The following is a 20,130-nucleotide window of genomic DNA, read 5'->3' on the forward strand; positions in this document are numbered from 1 at the left end:
TGTCAGCAAGGAGGGATTTCTATAATATTGGTGCCTGCATCGAATTTTATTTGGGAACCATAAAGGTGGCTTGCTACGATAAAGGATATTGATCTGCAATTATCCTCTGAGCATTGGCTCCCAAGGTTCAAGGAATAAGCTTTTAAAAGCACTGTACAAAAAAAGAAAGAAAAGAAAAAAGCACCACAAAGACTGTAATTCTCATGAGACTAGGTCACAAAAAAGGAGCAGAAATTGGGACCTTTGGAGACGGGATGCGGTTCAGCAAGGGGTGTTCCCCCAAGGAGCAATCAACTTCTTTATTGAACCAAAGGTTATGTCAGTGAATTCCTCTCCATCACAGAGTGGAGCAGGCGGAAAGGCACAAGTGTGTGGAGGATCAGAAATATATGTACCTTCCCGCTTGCATGGCTGCCGTGTTGGCTTTCTGTGATTATTCCTAAAGCATCACAGCAAACCAGGTTTGGGAAATATTATAGAAAGAAGGGAGAAATCCATGTGCCTGGAATTTGGGGGGCGGGCGTGTGTCAAAGTTTCCCAATAACATCCAGGCCAGTGGGAACAAGCTGCATATACAAGTCCCATGGTGGTGGGGGAAGCTTTAAAAAAGAAAGCCATGACAAACTTTTCCCATGGGTCGCAGCCGTCGTTAGCCAGGATGGAGCTCCCAAACATGTTCTCTGCTTTTTAACTAGCTGGCTCATACAGCATATGGCTAGGTAAGGCAACCAGATGGGACTCAAACTTGACCATTGACCAATGGCCTCCTAGAGAGCCAGTTTGGTGTAGTGGTTAAGTGTGCAGACTCTTATCTGGGAGAACCAGGTTTGATTCCTGTGGCGGAACCGGCCCGATTCTGCCTTCAGACCCGGTCCCGTCAGCTCCCTATGGAGTCGCCAACTCCTGGAGGGAGCTATTTCTCCTCCTGCCCCTTGGGCTCGCTGCCACCACCTGCTCAGTCCCAGGGTTCAGATTGAGAGGAACAGGACTCCCAATCCCCCTCTCCAGCTGTGAGGCCAGGCCTCAAGGTCCTCTGCCACCCTGCACTTGGGTTTCACAGAGACCTCAGCGCGTCTTTGGGGCACCCCTGGAGGATTGGCACCTTATCCAACTGCATGCCTTCCCCCTTCCCCGGGGCCCCCTTCTCAACACAGCGTGGTCTAAAGCGGTCTGGGGATCTATGTGGTACAGAGTTTGACTGCCAGCATTTTAAACAGAAAAAACATTTATTTAAAAGAGAAAAGGATAGGAAAAGAAAAACAAAACAAAAACAGTTGCATCTACAAAATTAGCACAGCACAGCACACCACAGCAAACAGCATAACAAAGAAAAGTTGATTATAAACGCATCCGGCTGGCCCTGATCTAAACTTGCCCTGTCTTGTGAATTACTTACTTAGTCAGCCTGCCTGGGCCCTCCCAGGCAGGAGCCTCCATTGCTCACCACATGCTCGCTCGAGCCCCAGATCAAATCTGCCTTCTCTTCCTGCCTACACATGCAAGGAACAACAGCACTTCCTGCCTCTCTAGGAGATTTTCCCCCTAGCGTTGTTGGTTTGGCTCTGGAAGGGAGGGGGGGAGTGAGGGGAAGGCTACAACGCCTGCTGAGGGATTTACTGACCCCTGCCAAATGAAGCACCACCACTGACTAAAATGGCGTTTCTCCACAATTCCCCACTCCTCCACTTGCACCTGCTGGAATGGCCTTGGGTCAGCCATAGTTCTCGCAGGAGTTGTCCTTGAAAGGGCAGCTGCTGCGAGAGCCCTCTCAGCCCCACCCATCACACAGGGTGTCTGTTGTGGGGGGAGAAGATATAGGAGATTGTAAGCCGCACCGAGTCTCTGATTCAGAGAAAAGGGCGGGGTACAAATCTGCAATTCTTCATCTTCTTCTGCACGGCCAGCAGCTAGGAAGAAGCCAACCTGGAAAAACTACAGAGCTGGGAATAGCACAGAGGAGGGCAACCCAGATGATGAGGGGGTTGGAGCACCTTCCCTAGGAGGAAAGCCTGAAGGGTTTGGGACTTTTTGGGTCAGAAAAGAGACAACTAAGGGGGGGCATGACAGAGGTTTATAAAATTATGCATGGGACAGAGAGAGCTGACAAAGAATGCTTTTTCTCTCTCCTAAAATATTAGAATGCGAGAGCATCCAATGAAGCTGATGGGCAGTCGGTTCAGAACAGACAAAAGGAAATACTTTATACAGAGAGTATTTACTGTTTCCCAGACCCAGGACACAACATCAGGGGAAGGGGAAGGCCTTGGCCTCTATGAAGAGGAAAAAGAAGACCGCAGATTTATATCCCGCCCTTCTCTCTGAATCAGCCTCAGAGTGGTTTACAATCTCCTTTATCTTCTTTCACAACAGACACCCTGTGAGGTGGGTGGGGCTGAGAGAGCTCTCCCAGCAGCTGCCCTTTCAAGGACAACCTCTGCCAGAGCTATGGCTGACCCAAGACCATTCCAGCAGCTGCAAGTGGAGGAATGGGGAATCAAACCTGGTTCTCCCAGATAAGAGTCTGCACACTTAACCACTACACCAAACTGGCTCTCTATGCCCTGCTGTTGACTGTCCAGAGGAACTGGTTGACCACAGTGTGAGACAGGGTGCTGGACTAGATGGACCATTTAGTTCCGTCCAGCGGGGCTCGTCTTATGTTCCCTTAGGGACACTCTCCTTGATACACTCCTTAAACAGCTGCTTGGCTGGAGACACAGTCCCCACCTGATCTACTTCATGGGACCAATGAAGTCAAAAAAGCACTTGGGAGCTCCAGGAAGGAAGAGAGTGTTAATGCAAGGATCTGTTTTTCAAAAAAAAAGAAAGCAAGAGAAAACATCATTTCCCTTACTCTCGAGCCAAGGTCGAACTTGAACTTCCCCACATCATCCTCATCCACGTTGACAGCGTCGAGGCCTTTGGTCTTCATGGCGTTGTAAAGCATGGAAGTGACCTTCAGCAGCTCCTTCACCGCGTAGCCATCGGCCTGGTACAGCTTCTTGGTGTTGAGCTTGATGTGAGCTTTGGTTGCCTAAGAAATAAAACCTCAACATTAACTGAGGCCGGGCCTCAAACTGCCCGTTCTTAGCTGCTGCTTTCACTCCGCCAACCAAGGCCATCGCAGAGAAACACAGAGGTGTCTGACCACACAACTGAGTTCCGGGTTCTATCACAGGATCGACAGGAAGGAAAGCTTGTAAGCCAGGGCTGTCGAACTCATTTGTTATGAGGGCCGGATCTGACATAAATGAGACCTTCTGGGCCAAAACATGTTCAGCTGGGCCATATGTGTACCCCTTTAAGATTAGGTAGCAGAGATATAAACTGTATAAAGGACACAGACAAACACAATAAATGATTTTTTTTAAAAAAAACTTAAACTAAAACATGCTTAAAACATTAGCACTGGTTGGTCTTAAAGGTGCTTTCTTTGTTTTTTTCTCCCATGGGATCCAGGCACCTGGGCAAAGGAAGCTCTGGCTCTTTCCTTCCATCCCCAGGGGACCAGGAGGGGGAGGAGCCTCAGCCAACAGAAGGAAGAGAGGCTTGGCTCAGTAGCTCAGCAGTGCAATTGAAAGAGCCTGGTAAAGCAAACTCCCGCTTCCTCCTTCCTCCCCAAGGGAGGAACCTCAGTTAATGGAGAAAGCTGTAGCTCCTGTGCAACTGAGAAAGCCTGGCAAAGCAAGCTGTGATGCAGATGGAAGCAAGAGAGAGGGAAAAGGAAGCAGATAACAGCCAGTTGCTCGGGGGGGGGGGCTGATAGGAGCCCTCTGGGGGCTTGATTTGGCCCCTGGGCCACATGTTTGACACCCAAAAATGTTAGCCATTCCCCAGTGCTGTCAGAGGTCCTTGTGCAGTGAATTAACTTATGTGCCAGCCAGTCCCCTAATTAGCTTAAAAAGAAACTCAGCACGGCCGACCTCGTTGCTCCAGCTCACCGGGGGTGAAATCTGCAGATGATCAGCCTTTTGCTTAATTGGCACCTCGGTGTGGTTCGCCTGTCTTCCTTTCAGGGGGTCAGAAATCTCTCAGTGCATTGTGGTCAATGAGACTACATGTCTCAACAAACCTTCTTCTTTCAGCAGTCCTTGCAGACTGTCAATTTCGTGCTCCTCTCCCCAGCACGTGCAAAGAGCCAAACTGCCAGGGAGCCTCTGGAGCACCTGCAGATAACGAAGAACATTGGCTGCAAGGGTAAAGTCAAGAGGCTGAAGGAGGAGCATCGAGGAGTAAATGGAGGGGACTAGGAAAAGACAAACAAGCTACTCCTATTCTCTACTTGACCTGCATGAATGCCTGTAGAGCAGCGGTCCCCAACCTTTTCGGCACCAGGGACCAGTTTTGTGGAAGACAATTTTTCAACAAACCCGGGAGGGGGGTGGGAATGGTGATTGTTTCAGGATGATGCAATTGTGCACTTTATTTCTATTAGTTTGGTGTGGCGGTTAAGTCCGTGGACTCTTATCTAGGAGAACGGGGTTTGATTCCCCCACTCCTCCACTTGCAGCTGCTGGAATGGCCTTGGGTCAGCCATAGCTCTGGCAGAGGCTGTCCTTGAAAGGGCAGCTTCTAGGGAGAGCTCTTTCAGCCCCACCCACCTCACAGGGTGTCTGCTGTGGGAGAGGAAGGTAAAGGAGATTGTGAGCTGCTTTGGGACTCTGAAATTCAGAGTGGAGGGCAGGATATAAATCCAATGTCGTCTTATTATTATTATTACTGCATTGTAATATATAATCAAATAATTATACAACTCACGGTCTGGTTGCTAACGGGCCACAGACCAGTACTGGTCCATGGACTGGGGGTTGGGGACCTCTGCTGTAGAGGGTCTCCTCCCTGCCTTATTGAATAGGCCAGGGGGTCCCCAATCTTTTTGAGCCTGTGGGCTCCGTTGAAATCCCAGCACACTGTGTCGCACAGCAGGGAATCAGGGAGAGCCTCTACTGGCTGCCACCACTCTGGTAGGGAGTCAGTCTGGAAGGGCCCAGAGCACCCACCCACCCACCCTTTGTGTCTTCCTTCTTAGCAAAACACCTTCTATCTGTGATAGACGAGACGTGACTAAGGCTGCCAGGTCTAGGTTGGAAAATACCTGGAGACTTTGGGGGTGGAGTCAGGAGAGGGCGGGGTTGGGGGGGGAGGGGCCTCAGCAGGTACAGTGCCCTAGAGTCCACCCTTCAAAGCAGCCATTTTCTCCAGGGGAGCTGATCTCTGCCAGTTCTTGGCCCTTTGGATTGCTTACTATTATGTTGTATATTATTATTGAGGCTTTGAGAACTTCTTCATTGTTCCCATAGTGGATTTGCAACTTTGTGAATTGTTCTACTCTCATTATTAACTCTTGAAAAAACTTAATGATACCGAAACGGGTTATTTGAATGATCGAACTCTGTTGAGAACATCTTGTCTTCAAGCTTAATTGTAACATTTTTCAAACTTATTCTACTTGTACGAAGAATTGATTTGCTTGGAAGTGGATTCACTTTTCACCTGCTGGCTGTGGCATATGGTTGTATTTTTGCTTATTTTACACTGTTAATATGTCTTTGCATGTCCTTTATTAATATCTGTGTAGTGTATGGCAAAGAGCCCCGTGGCGCAGAGTGATAAAGCTGCAGTACTGCAGTCGGAGCCTTTTGCTCACAACCTGAGTTCGATCTCAGAGGAAGCTGATTCAAGTAGCCGGTTCCAGGTTCACTCAGCCTTCCATCCTTTCGAGATCGGTAAAATGAGTCCCCAGCTTGCTGGGGGGAAAGTGTAGATGACATGGGGAAGACAATGGCAAACCACCCCGTAAAAAGTCTGCCGTGAAAAATTTATGAAAGCAACGTCAGCACAGAGTTGACGTTGTGCAGAAGGGAAGGGGACTTCAAGCTGCTCTGAGACTCTGAGCGAAGGGCAGGGAACCAAACCAACTCTTCCTCTGTGCTCATCTACTTGTCTGCCTCTGTGCTCGTAGGTCCCCTGCATCCAAGCGTGGCTTGGGTGGGTTTCCTGTCTAAGATCCCACCCTTCAATGGACTATCTGCCCGCCCCCCTCCCCAAGGATTTAGCTACAGTGATCCATGCAACAGTCACTTCCAGGCTGGATTATTGCAACTTGCTCTATGCAGGCTTGCCCTTGGGGCTGATATGGAAACTCTGGCTGGTACAAAATGCTGCAGCACGGCTGTCAACTTCATTGACTTTACGGGCAAGCATTCGGCCGGTGCTGCACCAATTGCACTAGCTACCTATCGAGTGCCGGATCCGCTTCAAGGTTTTGGTGCTGATGTTTAAAGACTTACACGGCCCGGGACCAACATACCTGAGGGACCACCTTTCCCCATACACGCTCCGAAAGTCGTTGCAATCTGCTACACAACACCTCTTGACCACCCCTGGCTTGAAGGACGTCGGTTTTGCCTCGGCCAGAGCCAGGGCCTTCTTGGCTCTGGCCCCTGCCTGGTGGAATCAGCTCCCTATGGAGATCCGGGCCCTACCTGAATTACTATCATTTTGTATGGTCTGTAAGATGGAGCTATTCCACCGGGCCTTTGGTTGAGGCAGCGGGCGTCCTATTCCAGCAACTATTCCATCAGTTGGTCTCCCTTGTTGGGACATCATGTTTTACCAACTATGATGCTATCCTATTTATTATCATCATCATTTGTTTGGGGCCAAAAACCGCTGTATCCTGTGAAATGTGCCCTTCCAGCCTGACGATGCACCTGCTTGTTTTATTGTTCTGTGGTTTGATTTGCTAATTTTATTGTATTGTTTTAAATTTAAATGGTAGGTTTTTAGCATTGTTCAGTTTTATGTTGTGATCTGCCCTGAGCCCGTTATGGGAAAGGGCGGAATATAAGGCCGACTAAATAAATAAACTACTAAATAAACTTCTGGACGGATCCTCCTGAACACCATACTTAGGCGCTCTTTACATTGCCATGTTGGAAGGGGGCGCGTGCAACGAGGGGTGGTTACGGAAATACCGGGATGGAGAGCAATTCTCCTGCTAAGCTGTGGAGTCTTGTGAGCAAAAACTCTATTTCGTGAGCTACTGGCATAAGAACAAAAGAGAAGCCGTGTTGGATCAGGCCAATGGACCATCCAGTCCAACACTCTGTGTCACATAAGAACAAAAGAGAAGCCGTGTTGGATCAGGCCAATGGACCATCCAGTCCAACACTCTGTGTCACATAAGAACAAAAGAGAAGCCGTGTTGGATCAGGCCAGTGGCCCATCCAGTCCCGCACTCTGTGCCACACAGTGGCCAGAAAAACCCAGGTGCCATCAGGAGGTCCACCAGTGGGGCCAGCACCCTGGAAGCATTAAAGCTGTGAGCGAGCAATGTGGCTATGGCATAAATTCGTTTGCCCTGGGGCCATCCTTTCAGAGCTAAGACAAAAAATGTGTGAGCCGGAGGCTAAAAAACGGACTCAGCTCAGAGGGAACATCGAAGGAGAGGCCAGGACAATCCAGTGAAGTGGGCTACCTAAAGGCAGACCCCGCCCCCCAGTACAAAAGGAGTTCCCCGCCTTATTGCCCTTGCTTGCAGGGCCGGACCTGCCACTAGGCAAACTAGGCCATTGCCTAGGGCGCCAGCCTTCTGGGGGCACCAAACCGGGCAGCCCCATGTGACTCAGTGACATTCTCAGTGCGGGGTAGGGGGGCCCCAGACGTTAGCCTTGCCTAGGGTGCCAGACGGTCTAAGCCTGGCCCTGCTTGTGTGCCTGCCTCAGGCCTCTGCCTTCCAGCCACAGGGCTCTTCGATGCAACAGACTAAGAAGAAGCAGCCATAGGAGGAGGGTGCAGAGAAGAGCAAGTGCAGGAAACCAGAGTCGCAGACTTCTGAAGCCAGCCCTGCAGCTCCCCCTTGAATGGCAGCTTGACAGGCAGATGTCAGCAGGCGACCACCTGTGCCGTACTAGTTTCTGCAGACATCTGTTAAAACGAGTGGAAATGGGCTGGACTTTTTGCCAGCCCTAGCATGAAGGCCTGGGTGGGAGGAGCGGAGATTGGAAAGAGTGAGACACAGTTGTCGGGGAAAACAGAGATACGACAGAAACCTCACGGCTGGCATAGACTGCAAGGGGGAGGTGGCTTTGAGGAGAGGGGTGCTGAGATTTGAGGAGAAGACCACAAAAAGAAGCAGCGTCTTGGGGGAAGATGAGTAAGAGACTCACTCAGTACGATCTGTCTTGAATCCAAGCAAGCCAGGTGAGCTATAAACGTAAATAAAGGGGTTATGATAGTCCAGATGTGAAAGAGTTAGGGTGGGGAGGGGGCAAACTTGCTTAACGTAAGAGCCACACAGAATGACCATCAGATATTTGAGAGCCACAAGACAAGAATGTCAGATGTTGGGAAGGGGAGGGGAGGGAAGGGAGGGAGGAAGAGAGGAAGGGGGAAGGGAGGAAGTTGGGGGAAGGAAGGAAGGAAGCAAGCCACCATCTGGCTTGGAGAAGTGATTTAAAGAGACAAATGTCTTCTCCAAGCCGGTTGACATGGTGGTGACAGTTTGGCCATCCCTAAGTTAGGACAAGGATAAGAAGAAGATGATATTGGATTTATATCCCGCCCTCCACTCCGAAGAGTCTCAGAGTGGCTCACGATCTCCTTTCCCTTCCTCCCCCACAACAGACACCCTGTGAGGTGGGTGGGGCTGAGAGGGCTCTCACAGCAGCTGCCCTTTCAAGGACAACCTCTGCCAGAGCTATGGCTGACCCAAGGCCATTCCTTCAGCTGCAAGTGGAGGAGTGCGGAATCAAACCCGGTTCTCCCAGGTAAGAGTCCGCGCATTTCACCACTACACCAAACTGGCTCTCCGAAGCAATAAGATCTGAAGCAACAGGCATAGTGAAGAAAGGAAGCTGCTTGGAACTGAGGAAAAGGAAGAAGGGACACAACCATGTGGCTGCCTGGAGGCTGGGGAGTACTCCCCTTTCCACACTAGTTACCATGGCAAACTCAAGACTCAGAACAAATTGCAATCCTTGAGCAAAGCGTGGTGAATCACGGTAGACTCAGCTGGCCTAAACTATTTTCGTCCTCTGGGCTGAGGTCGCACTGACCTGAAAAGCCCAGGCTAGCCCAATCTCATCAGATCTCCAGAAGCTAAACAGAGTCGGCCCTGGATAAGCATCTGGAGCAGAGGTCCATCAGTGACTATTAGCCACAGCGTATTGTTGGAACTCTCTGTGTGGGGCCGTGATGCTCTGTATTCTTGGTTCTTGGGGTGGCAAAGTGGGAGGGCTTCTAGTGTCCTGACCTCCTGATGGTGCCTGGGTTTTGCCACTGTGTGACACAGTGTTGGACAGGATGGGCCACTGGCCTGATCCAACATGGCTTCTCTTATGTTCTTATGTTTTTAAAATGTTGTAAACTCACACAAATGTATCATAACATTTTTTTTAAAGGTAGCTGGGGCAGTAATATAAGAAAACATAAATTTTGATACTGGCAGGGAACCTAAAACGTCAGGGAATCTAAAATGTCAGCTTTGCTAGGAAGACAGATGAAAAACATTCTAAAAGTATTGTTAAAAACAGCATTTCAGATCCATTTAAGACACAAAGCCGGGGGAAATCAATGCTTGTTAAGGGAACAGAGACCAGGTCAGTCCAACAGGAAATAACACACTTTCTGTATTGCTCAAAATAGCAACAAGTCCTCTGCTCAAAATACAGAGGAATCAACGTTCGGCAATTTTTCCGCTGCTGCCATAAAAGCCCCTGCCAAGGTCAATAACAGCGCTTGGCAAATTGGTTCAAAAGGAGTACAAAAGTAGTCAGAATCATTACTAAACCATCTTCCCCTCGCCTCAGTATTCACGCTCCCGTTTACAGGGGGAAATGCTCGGGACGACAACAAGCAAATAAAGTGGTACAATTAGGACGGTGGCGGCAGAGCGTTCAGAGTCACTTTTGAAGAAGGAAGACTTTAAACATGTCTGACACAACAGGCTGTGGCAAAGGGCGCTCTTCCGTCACAAAAAGAGTTCTTCCGCTTGCGGAAAGATCCCTCCTGCGAGCGGAATGCTCTTTTCACGAGCAGAAGGGGACCTTTGGACCCAAGCCATTCTTCTGAGAAGCCTTGCCCGGGGTCTTGTTTTGCAGCCTCTCTTTTCATCCTCTTCTTGACAAGAAAGGCAAGATTTAAGTTACATAGTTGTAGGCTGCAAACAGACATCTAAGTGTTTTCCTCGTTTCTTTCGGCAATTCAAGGGAGCTGCAGTGTACCGTTGCTGAACCAGAGGGTTACCAGTTTGAGACTTGTCTCAGGCACAGATCTATTAGGGAGCTGTAGACATACAGCTCTCAGCTTCAGTCCTTCGCTCACAGAGAGGAGGTAATACTGGTCTACTTACTGAGGTGACGTAAGCAGTCACTGCAATAAAGTGTGAGCAATGAACACTAAAAGCACTCCACAAACTTCAAAAAGCATTGTGCTGTATGTTTTGCATTTTCCCTAGACCCTGTGAAGATGGATCCAAGGCAGGATTCCAACTGTCCTAGAATCTTGGTTTATCACTCTGAACAATTAAGGATACTTTTACACATCCGTCTCCTATTTTGACGTATTTATTGCTAGACTGTTTCCCCCTAATTAAATCCAAACAAATGGTGATCTGGTGATCGCATAAACCTAGCTTGTTATTGCTGTTTGGTCTTTGCATATGTCAAAACACCTTCATTAAGTTGCATGCTAATTTGCTGTTCACCTATGTAGAAGCATCTGCCTCTGTGTGTGTGTGTATACTGGGCTTTTTGTAGCAGGAACGCCTTTGCATATTAGGCCACATACCCCCTGATGTAGCCAATCCTCCTGGAGTTTACAGTAGGCCCTGTAAGAAGAGCCCTGTGAGCTCTTGGAGGATTGGCTACATCGGGGGGTATGTGGCTTAATATGCAAAGGAGTTCCTGCTACAAAAAAGCCACATGAACTGTTCAACTTCCATTTCAATGTATCTGAGGAAGTGTGCTTGCACATGAAAGCTTATACCTTGAATCAAACTTTGTTTGCATGAAACATGCCACTGGACTCAAACTTTGTCCTAAATGTGCATGTTTCTGTTGCAATATCTCAGCCTTAAAGGCACTACGACACTATTTATGCAGGCTCCGTTTCACATTTTCCATACGCCTCCCTTTGAAAATTCGGGCCGTGATTGACCTAGTATTTTGACGGGATATGCAGAATTGTGCCCCAAATAAAAATACCAAAAAAAAATCAATCTGAGATCAAGGAGGGAGAAACTGTCCCATAAGCAAGTGGAATAATGTCAAGCAGTTAAACCAAAAGTTAAACGAAGCAGTTCAAGTCAAACGTTGCTTCTGCTGGGGCAATCTGTCTCTTCATACAGGGAGCCTCTAAATCAGGGGTGTTGTTATGAGGGACGGATTTGATACCTCGTTGAGCCAAACCATGTTGGGTCGGGCCGTGTGTGTACCTATTTAAAATTAGGTAGCAGAGAGATAAACTTTATAAAGGACACAAACACAATTTAATATATATATTTCAAAAACTTCAAACACGCTTAACAGGTTAGCAATCATGGGTCTTAGAGGCGCTTTCTTTGTATTTCTCCCATGGGATCCAGGGAACTGGGCAAAGGAAGCTCTGGCCCTTTCCTTCCTTCCCCAGGGGACTGTGGGGGGGGGAGCCTCAGCTAACAGAAGGGAGGCTTGGCTCAGTAGCTCTGCTGTGCGATTGAGAGAGCCTGGAAAAACAAGCTCTGCCTCCCCACCTTCCTCCCCAAGGGAGAAACCTCAGCTAATGCAGAAAATAGAGGTTTTGCTCTGTAGCTTCTGTGCAACTGAGCAAGCCTTGCAAAGCAAGCTGCTATATGGAAGGAAGCCAGAGAGAGGGAGAAGGAAGCAGATTTCTCCCATGGTTAGTTGCTTGGGGGCCTTAGAGGAGCCCTCTGGGGGCCTGATTTGGCTCCCGGACCACAAGTTTGAAATCCCTGTTCTAAAAAGTCCCCCAAGTCAACAGCAAGCAATAGCCCCCACACAGCTCTTCAGAACCATCAGTAGGAAGGCATCGGTGCTTATGCGGATCACCTGAAACACCCAGCCCCCATTCCTCTCAGAATTATGTCACATAATAAGCAAAGCTTGTTAAGAAAAGGAAAGGAAAGGTGGCGCTCCTTGGTGCCTATGCTATATATCAGCAATTTGCCCACCTTGTTACATTCAAGGCTTCCAAATTCCACTTTCCAAAAGAACGGATTGAAGAATTCATCCTTCAAATAGCAGGGGCATGCGAAGCGGAGAGCAAAGCCCCGAAACGAGGTCGCTTCAAACACTGCGCGCCCCCTTAATGAGGCATATAGAGGCTCAGAACGTGGGGCTTACAAAAGAACCCCCTCTGACTTTGTTGGTCGCCGCTCCCGTTCAGAGCAGCTGAGTGGATTATTTAGACTGTGCTTATGATTCGGTTCTTCTGTTAGAGTAGAAGATTGCGGGGGGGGCAGCAACCTTCAGTTATCACAGAGAAGTTAGATAACAAAAACTTGTGCCGATGGGCACAGCTGAAAGCCATTCTGGCTCAGCGTAGACATGATGGAGAAGGCAAAACAGATACCGCATAAACAGTGCCATAGCACCTTTTACACAAACCACAGTTAGAATAATTGTCTAAATGAGGACTTCTCTAATAACTATGTTTTGGAGGAGGAGATTGGATTTATACCCCAACATTCACTGGAGTCTCAAAGTGGCTTACACTCTCTTTTCCCTCCCCTCCCCACAACAGACACCCTGTGAGCAGTGTTCCCTCCAAGCCAGGGATGTCAAACATGGCCTGGGGGCCAAATCAGGCCCCTAGGGGGCTCCTATCAGGCTCCTAAGAAACCGGCTGTCATCTGCTTCCTTCTCCCTCTCTCTTGCTTCCTTCCGCATAACAACTTGCTTTACAAGGCTTACTCAATGGCACAGGAGCTAAAGAGCAAAGCCTCCATTTTCTCCACTGGCTGAGGCTCTTCTCTTGGGGAGAGCTTGCTTTGCCAGGCCTCTCAATCACACAGTGCAGCTACTAAGCCAAGCCTCTCTTCCTTCTATTGGTTGAGGTTCCTCCCCCCCATCCTTGCTTCACATGCCTCCTGACTGGGACAGATGATCTTGCGGGTTGCAACCCCCTGACAAATAGTTGTTCTCATGTAATTGCATATAAGGGTAAGCAGGTTACGGTCTACTGCAGCAGCTTCTGGTTTTAGCCTTAATCTGTGGTGTGAGATACTACCGAATGCCATCTTATAATTGACAAAGACTGCTTAAAGCGCCCCATGCAGCCTGGTGGTATATTTCTCCACCAGATGATGCAGAGCTGGACACCAATCCATTGTGGGGCAGCCGCTTCTGAAACCTGTTCATTCCTCAGCTAAGATGTTCTCCCTATTGAGCCAGTTTCAAAACTTCCAGCACAGACGCTTGGCGTAAAGCTTGGTCTCTACACTAAGCAGACTAACTGGGTGGTAATTAAACGGGTCTGATTTTGCCTCTATTTTATATATCGGAATGACAATGGCCACACCCCAGTCTCTGGGGATCTAAGCAGTTTGGTCAATATAAGCGAAAAGAGTGGGGAGGACTGGTGCCCCCATATCCATTGGTGTCCAGCAAACACCAAGAAGGGAAACCTTGCAGGAAGAAGGAATGTTGGGTGAGCCTCTGTTTTGGAGTCGGGTGACAGCGATGGGCTCGCTGCCGAACAAAAGCGGGGGTTGGCTGAGTTCGAGGATCATGGCAAAGCTCTGGCCGCCAGACAACGATTTTCAGCACTGGACAACTCCTTGTCCCTCTTCAGGGACACACAGCCCTGATGCAGCCAATCTTCCAAGAGCCTACAAGGCTCTTCTTACAGGGCCTTCTGTAAGCTCTTGGAGGATTGGCTCCATCAGGGGTGTGTGGCCTAATATGCAAAGGAGTTCCTGCTACAAAAAAAAAAAAAAGCCCTGGAGCAACGTATGTACAAAGGCATCTCATAGCTTAACCCTGGCTTGCTCACTAGGATTAAACTCACTGGGACACCGGTACGATTTCTCAGGTGAAAGCAAGGAGAAGATGATCAAATTGGCATTTGCCAAGTCAACACAGTACATTCAAGCCAAATCCCAGTTTCACAAACTAACTGTACCCAAAATAAAACCCAAAGCTCTGTTTCCAAGCCTTCGCTTCTCAACTGCGCAAGGCATCCCAAACCCCACGAAAACACAGCTCACCCCATTTTCATGGACCATCATCAACTCTTTTAGGAAGACAACTGTCGGGTTCCGAAGGCCCGGATTCGGTGGACGGCGGTCCTGGAGGCTCCAGGGTGTGATTTTTTGCTGCTTAGCACCAACTCAGACTGTGTCCGAAAGGAGGTTTGAGTCATCTGAATTCCCTTTCAGCCGCCGCCCTTCCTTGCCTGTTTCTCTCTCTCTCTGAATTTCCGTTACCTCAAGCTATGGGCTCTTCCTCCTCAGTGAGTGCATACGCTGTACAATAAATCCCCTGCCCTGCTCCCACCTCCCTATCCCTCCACCAATCCCTGCGGCTCTCCAATGTTGTTTCTGTCTACCGGGGCTGCTGGCTCTCTAGTGGGTGTGTGAAAGCTGTTCAGCTTCTTCGCCCCTCCCAGAGGAAGTGTGTGAGGCGCTTTGCCCTCTGGAAGTGACGGCTCGGACCAGCAGACACCAAGAAGGGAGACCTTGCTGGAAGGAGTGTCGGGTGATCCTGTTTTGAAGTGGGGCAACAGCGATGGGCTTGGCTGAGTCCAAGGGCCATGGCAAAGCCCTGGCCTCCAGACAACAATTTTCAGTACTGGACAGCTCCTTCTCCCTCTTCAGGGCCAGCCTTCCATGCAGGGAGTTCAGAGCCTACAGCAGAGGTGTCAAATGTGCAGCCCATGGGCCGGATCAGGCCCCTGAAGGGCTGCTATCAAGCCCACAAGCAAGTCTGCTTCCTTAGAACCTAAGAACATAAGAGAAGTCATGTTGGATCAGGCCAATGGCCCATCCAGTCCAACACTCTGTGTCACATAGCGGCCAAAAACCCAGGTGCCATAAGGAGGTCCATCGGTGGGGCCAGGACCTCTCTATCGCTTGCTTCTTTCTGTGCCCACTTGCTTTGCTAGGATTTCTCAATAGCACAGGAGCTATAGAGCAAAGTCTCTATTTTCTCCACTGGTTGAGGGTCCTCTCTTGGGGAGGAAGGGAGTGGGGGGAGAAGACCTTGCTTTAATACCGACCACAATGTTGCAAGAGTGCTAACACTTTAAGCATGTTTTATTTAAAATAAATATCTTTATTTGTGTTTGTGTCCTTTATAAAGCTTACATCTCTGCGATCTGGCGTTACATCTTATGACACACAAGGCCCGGCCCGACAAGGTCTCATTTATGTCAAATCCGGCCCTCATAACGAATGAGTTTGACACCCCTGAACCAGAGCATCAATTTGTCGCAAAACTAGCAGTGGCTGCTTATGACAGGACAAGATGAGCAAGGTGTCGGTCAGAGTAACAGCACTTGGCCTATAACGACCTCAGAGCTACACGGGTAAGGAAATGGGACGTCCATGGAAGTCTGTTGCTGCTGTTACAGGACTGGCAACACGCAGGCTTGTGTCTACTCTGTGCCAGCATTTTCAAACAGAGCAACTGAGGCTCCGCGGAAAAACACATCCATCAAGCTTCAACCACAATGAAGTGGAGGTCAAGGACAGGGAGGCAGAGTTAGAAATCGGTTGAAGGCTGGCGGACTTTTCCAGGCCCACATCCATTGACAGCTGAAGCTGATGGGACTGTAATTTCCACAGAGCTTTTGCGCTTCTTGTGTGCTGCGTCTCTTGTGGGTCATTTGCAATCATACCTTACTGTGAATTCTTCCAAGCAATATCACACCAAATGAGAATAGGGCAGGCAATAATGTCCCCGGTCTATCTTTTTTAAACTCGCATGAGGAGCAAACAGGCAGCATTCGGGCAAAACGAAGAGCCGGACCTGGTAACCCCAGTCTGACAGTGCGAGACCCTGAAATAAATAGGTTCAGCATACATTCTTGAGCAGACTCACCATAAACTGAGCGACCGCCTTAATGAAGAAGACCCGATCTTGCTCTGTCTCCACATCTGAGGGGATATCGGTCTGAGGCTCATATCTGTAGAGTTAAAAGACATGTACTGACGGTTAGGAAGCAGGCAAAGGCATGCAAAGTAAATCAAGATGAGTAGCTGAAAAAAGAAAGTCCAGTACACCTTGAAGACTAACAAAATTTGTGGCAGGGCATGAAGCTTTCGTGACTCACTGCTTGCTTCTTCCAGTGCCTGAGAAGAAGACGACTGCAGATTTATACCCCGCCCTTCTCTCTGAATCAGAGACTCAGAGCGGCTTACAACCTCCTATATCTTCTCCCCCGACATCAGACACCCTATGAGGTGGGTGGGGCTGAAAGAACTCTCACAACAGCTGCCCTTTCAAGGACAACCTCTGCCAGAGCTATGGCTGACCCAAGACCATTCCTGCAGGTGGAGAAGTGGAGAATCAAACCCCGTTCTCCCAGGTAAGAGTCCAGGCACTTAACCACTTCACCAAACTGGCTCTCTTGAATGAAGCTTTGAGATTGAGAGGTTTGCAGGCACTTAGAAGACTGCAGATTTATACCCCGCCCTTCTCCCTGAATCAGCGACTTACGATCTCCCATATCTTCTCCCCCCACAACACACACCCTATGAGAAGGGTGGGGCTGAGATGGCTCTCACACCAACTGCCCTTTCAAGGACAACTCCTGCCAGAGCTATGGCTAACCCAAGGCCACTCCAGCAGGTGCAAGTGGAGGAGTGGGAAATCAAGCACCAGTCATTTCTGACTCTGGAGTGACATTGCTTCACAACGTTTTCACGGCAGACTTTTTACAGGGTGGTTGGCCATTGCCTTCCCCAGTCATCTACACTTTCCCCCCAGCAAGCTGGGTACTCATTTTACCGACCTTGGAAGGATGGAAGGCTGAGTCAACCTCAAGCCAGCTACCTGAAAAACCAGGTTGAGCAGAGCTTAGGACTGCATTACTGCAGCTTTAACACTCTGCGCCACAGGGCTCTTCATACTACCAAAACATATATGTAAATAGGGAAAACCCTTTTGACCTCTACTTCTGAATAGACTCTGCTCCTGAATAATCTAAGATGAACACTATAAATGTGCACAAAAGGCACTTTAATAATCCAAAGCTTCTACCTTAAACAGACTGCAAAACGAAACACAAGAATGAACGCAGACACTTAGATATAACCAATAGCTTCAAAGTCTGCACCAAAATGAATTCAAAACAGTCTGCAGAAAAATAAATCAAAGTGCACACAGCCACTTTGAAAGTGCACGCAGGCACTTTTAGAAGGTTAAGAGTCTGATATTGACTCATAAACCAAAATCATAAGAGAACAGTCTGTAATGAATTCTTTCATCCAGATTGAACACAGAAATTTAAAGAAACAAATTATCCCACTTCACAATCTTGCTCGTTCGGTCCACTGTTTTTTTCAGTGAGGTGAAGGATAAAGAATAAGTTCATCCACATAAAGCCAGTCCGCGTTAGCCGGTGTCAAACGTTTCATTGCCTTTTTCAAGACTGATGGCTCGTAAGTGGAACCCAAAAATCCTATCTCTTCCTCACAAGGCTCTAGCGCATTCTTTGTAAGGACGGAGTGGGTTCTCAAAGGAACATTTTATCACTCTCTCTCTATGAAGGTTGCCTAATTAACTTTATGCAGTGTAAAAGGAAGCCTGAGCCAGATCTTGCTGCCGATGCCCAAGTATATTGAACGAAAACCGCAACAACAAATAAATCAGGTTTAATTGTCTTGTTTAGAAGACAAAGCATGCTGAATTCCCCACCCCCCAGTCAGCTACGAGAAGTTTTGGCGAGCTGATCGCCCGACTGGCAGCAAAACAAAGATACAGGGAATGGCTAATTTACTGCAAGAAAGTTTACTGCGAGAACTACTTTCACGAAATAATTACACACAGCTGTGAAATCCAAGAAGGCAGCTACATGCTGCACCTCTGTATCAGTCACTGCTCTGGCCTGATCTCTCAACCAGTGGGGAGCAAAGGATTCCGCAGCATCAATTGCTCAGGCAGAGAGGCTAATCCAGGGGTGTTGAACTCATTTGTTAGGAGGGCCGGATCGGACACAAATGGGACTTTATCGGGCAGGGCCACGTGTGTCATAAAATGTAATGCCAGAGAGCAGAGATATAACTTCATAAAGGACACAAACACAATTAAAGAGTTTTTTAAAAAAAAACTTAAATAAAGCATGCTTAAAACATTAGCACTCGTTGGCCTTTATGGTGCTTTCCTTGTATCTCTCCCGTGCGACCCAGAGAACTGGGCAAAGGGAACTCTGGCTCTTTCCTTCCTTCCCCAGGGGACCAGGAGGGGGAGGAGCCTCAACCAACAGAAAGAAGAGAGGCTTGGCTCAGTAGCTGTGCTGTGCGATTCAGAGAGCCTGGCAAAGCAACCTGTGATGCAGAAGGAAGCAAAAGAGAGGGAGAAGGAAGCAGATGACAGCCAGTTGCTTAGGGGCCTGATAGGAGCCCTCTGGGGGCCTGGTTCAGCCCCCGGGCCACATGTTTGACATCCCTGGGGTAACACATCCACAAAGCTCTGCCCTGTCTCCTGAGCCCCCATGCAACAAGGACCCAAGAAAGATCTGTTAGGAACAGAAGCAGAGGGATAGTGAAAGTTATTAAAAGGCAAAAGAACAGCACTGCCTCGCAACGCTCAGGAGAAAGGAGGGCATATAAATATTTTAAGTAAAATAAATGTTGCTATGCTTTGCTTTGGCCCAGGCTGGCCTGATCTCATCAGATCTTGGAAGCTAAGCAGGATTGGCTGGGATGGGAAACCTCCTTAATATACCAAGGATGAGAGGCAGAGGGAGGCCACAGAAAACCACATCTGTTTGTCTCTTGTCTAGAAAACCCTAAAAAAAGATAAAGGTTGTCCCCCGTGCAAGCACCAGCTGTTTCCGACTCTGGGGTGGTTTGCCATTGCCTTCCTCTGTCATTTACACTTTCCTCTCCAGCAAGTTGGGTACTCATTTTACCAACCTCGGAAGGATGGAAGGCTGAGTCGACCTTGAGCCAGCTACCTGAACCCAGCTTCCACCAGGATTGAACTCAGGTTATGAGCAGAGAGTCTGGACTGCAGTAATGCAGTTTTACCACTCTGCCCCATGGCGCTCTTACCCTACAGCGGGGGTAGCCAATGGTAGCTCCCAAGATGTTTTTTGCCTACAACTTCCATCAGCCCCAGCCAGCATGGCCAATGGCTGGGGCTGATGGAAGTTGTAAGCCAAAAACATTTGGAGAGCTACCGTTGGCCACCCCTGCCCTCAGGGATGCAACAGATCAGATTAACAGAATCAAAGAGTTGGAAGGTACCTCCAAGGTGGCCTCTCTTTAAAAACTTCCAAGGAAGGAGAGCCCACCACCTCCCTTGGAACTCTGTTCCCCTGAGGAATCATTATGTCAGGAAGTTCTTCCTAATGGTTAGCCAAAAACTCTTTTGATTTAATTTCAACCTGGTTCTGGTCTGACCTTCTGTGGCCACAGAAAACAATTCTGCATCATCCTCTACATGACAGCCCTTCAAGTACTTGAACCCCAAACCCGTTTAGGCGGAGAGCATATTTTGGCTCGCCCGCAGAGCCTGATGGACCCGTAACGGTTCCTGACGGCCCTACGGGATACCTGGCCCACTGGCGATTCCCTAGAGGTTCTGGTTGAGTCCTGGAACGACGGACTCTCCAGGACTATCGAGGAGATCGCGCCGAGGCGTCCTCTGCGCCCCCACCTCAAACCGTCTCCCTGGTTTAATCAGGAATTACGGCAATTGAAGCGGGACCTCAGACGACTAGAGAGGCTATGGCGGCGTACTCGAGACGAAGTGACCCGAACATCTTATAGAGAGAGTTTGAAGACCTATGAGATGGCAATCAAATCCGCAAAGAAGACATACTTTGCGGCTAAGATTGCGTCCGCAACTTCGCGCCCGGCACAATTGTTTGAGATAATTCGAGATCTGACTACTCTGCCCCAGGGCAGACTAAATTCTAGTGAATTGGAGATAGGCTGTGAGGCTTTTGCGAACTATTTTG

The 20,130-nt window shown here is 48.7% G+C and overlaps 1 protein-coding gene across 1 annotated transcript in view; it reads right to left on the bottom strand.

The window, feature by feature from the left end:
* The window catches only part of CLUAP1 (clusterin associated protein 1), a 122,631-nt gene that overhangs the window by 89,300 nt on the left and 13,201 nt on the right, over nucleotides 1-20,130 (bottom strand). Inside the window, exons 3-4 of the mRNA XM_060260822.1 lie at nucleotides 16,044-16,128; nucleotides 2,855-3,034 (exon numbers count right to left, since the gene is read on the bottom strand). Of these exons, the coding sequence (XP_060116805.1) occupies nucleotides 2,855-3,034; nucleotides 16,044-16,128 (265 nt within the window). The remainder of the gene's footprint in view (nucleotides 1-2,854; nucleotides 3,035-16,043; nucleotides 16,129-20,130) is intronic.

Source organism: Heteronotia binoei, chromosome 20 (assembly GCF_032191835.1).
Source record: "Heteronotia binoei isolate CCM8104 ecotype False Entrance Well chromosome 20, APGP_CSIRO_Hbin_v1, whole genome shotgun sequence".
In the NCBI taxonomy this organism is placed as follows: domain Eukaryota; kingdom Metazoa; phylum Chordata; class Lepidosauria; order Squamata; family Gekkonidae; genus Heteronotia; species Heteronotia binoei.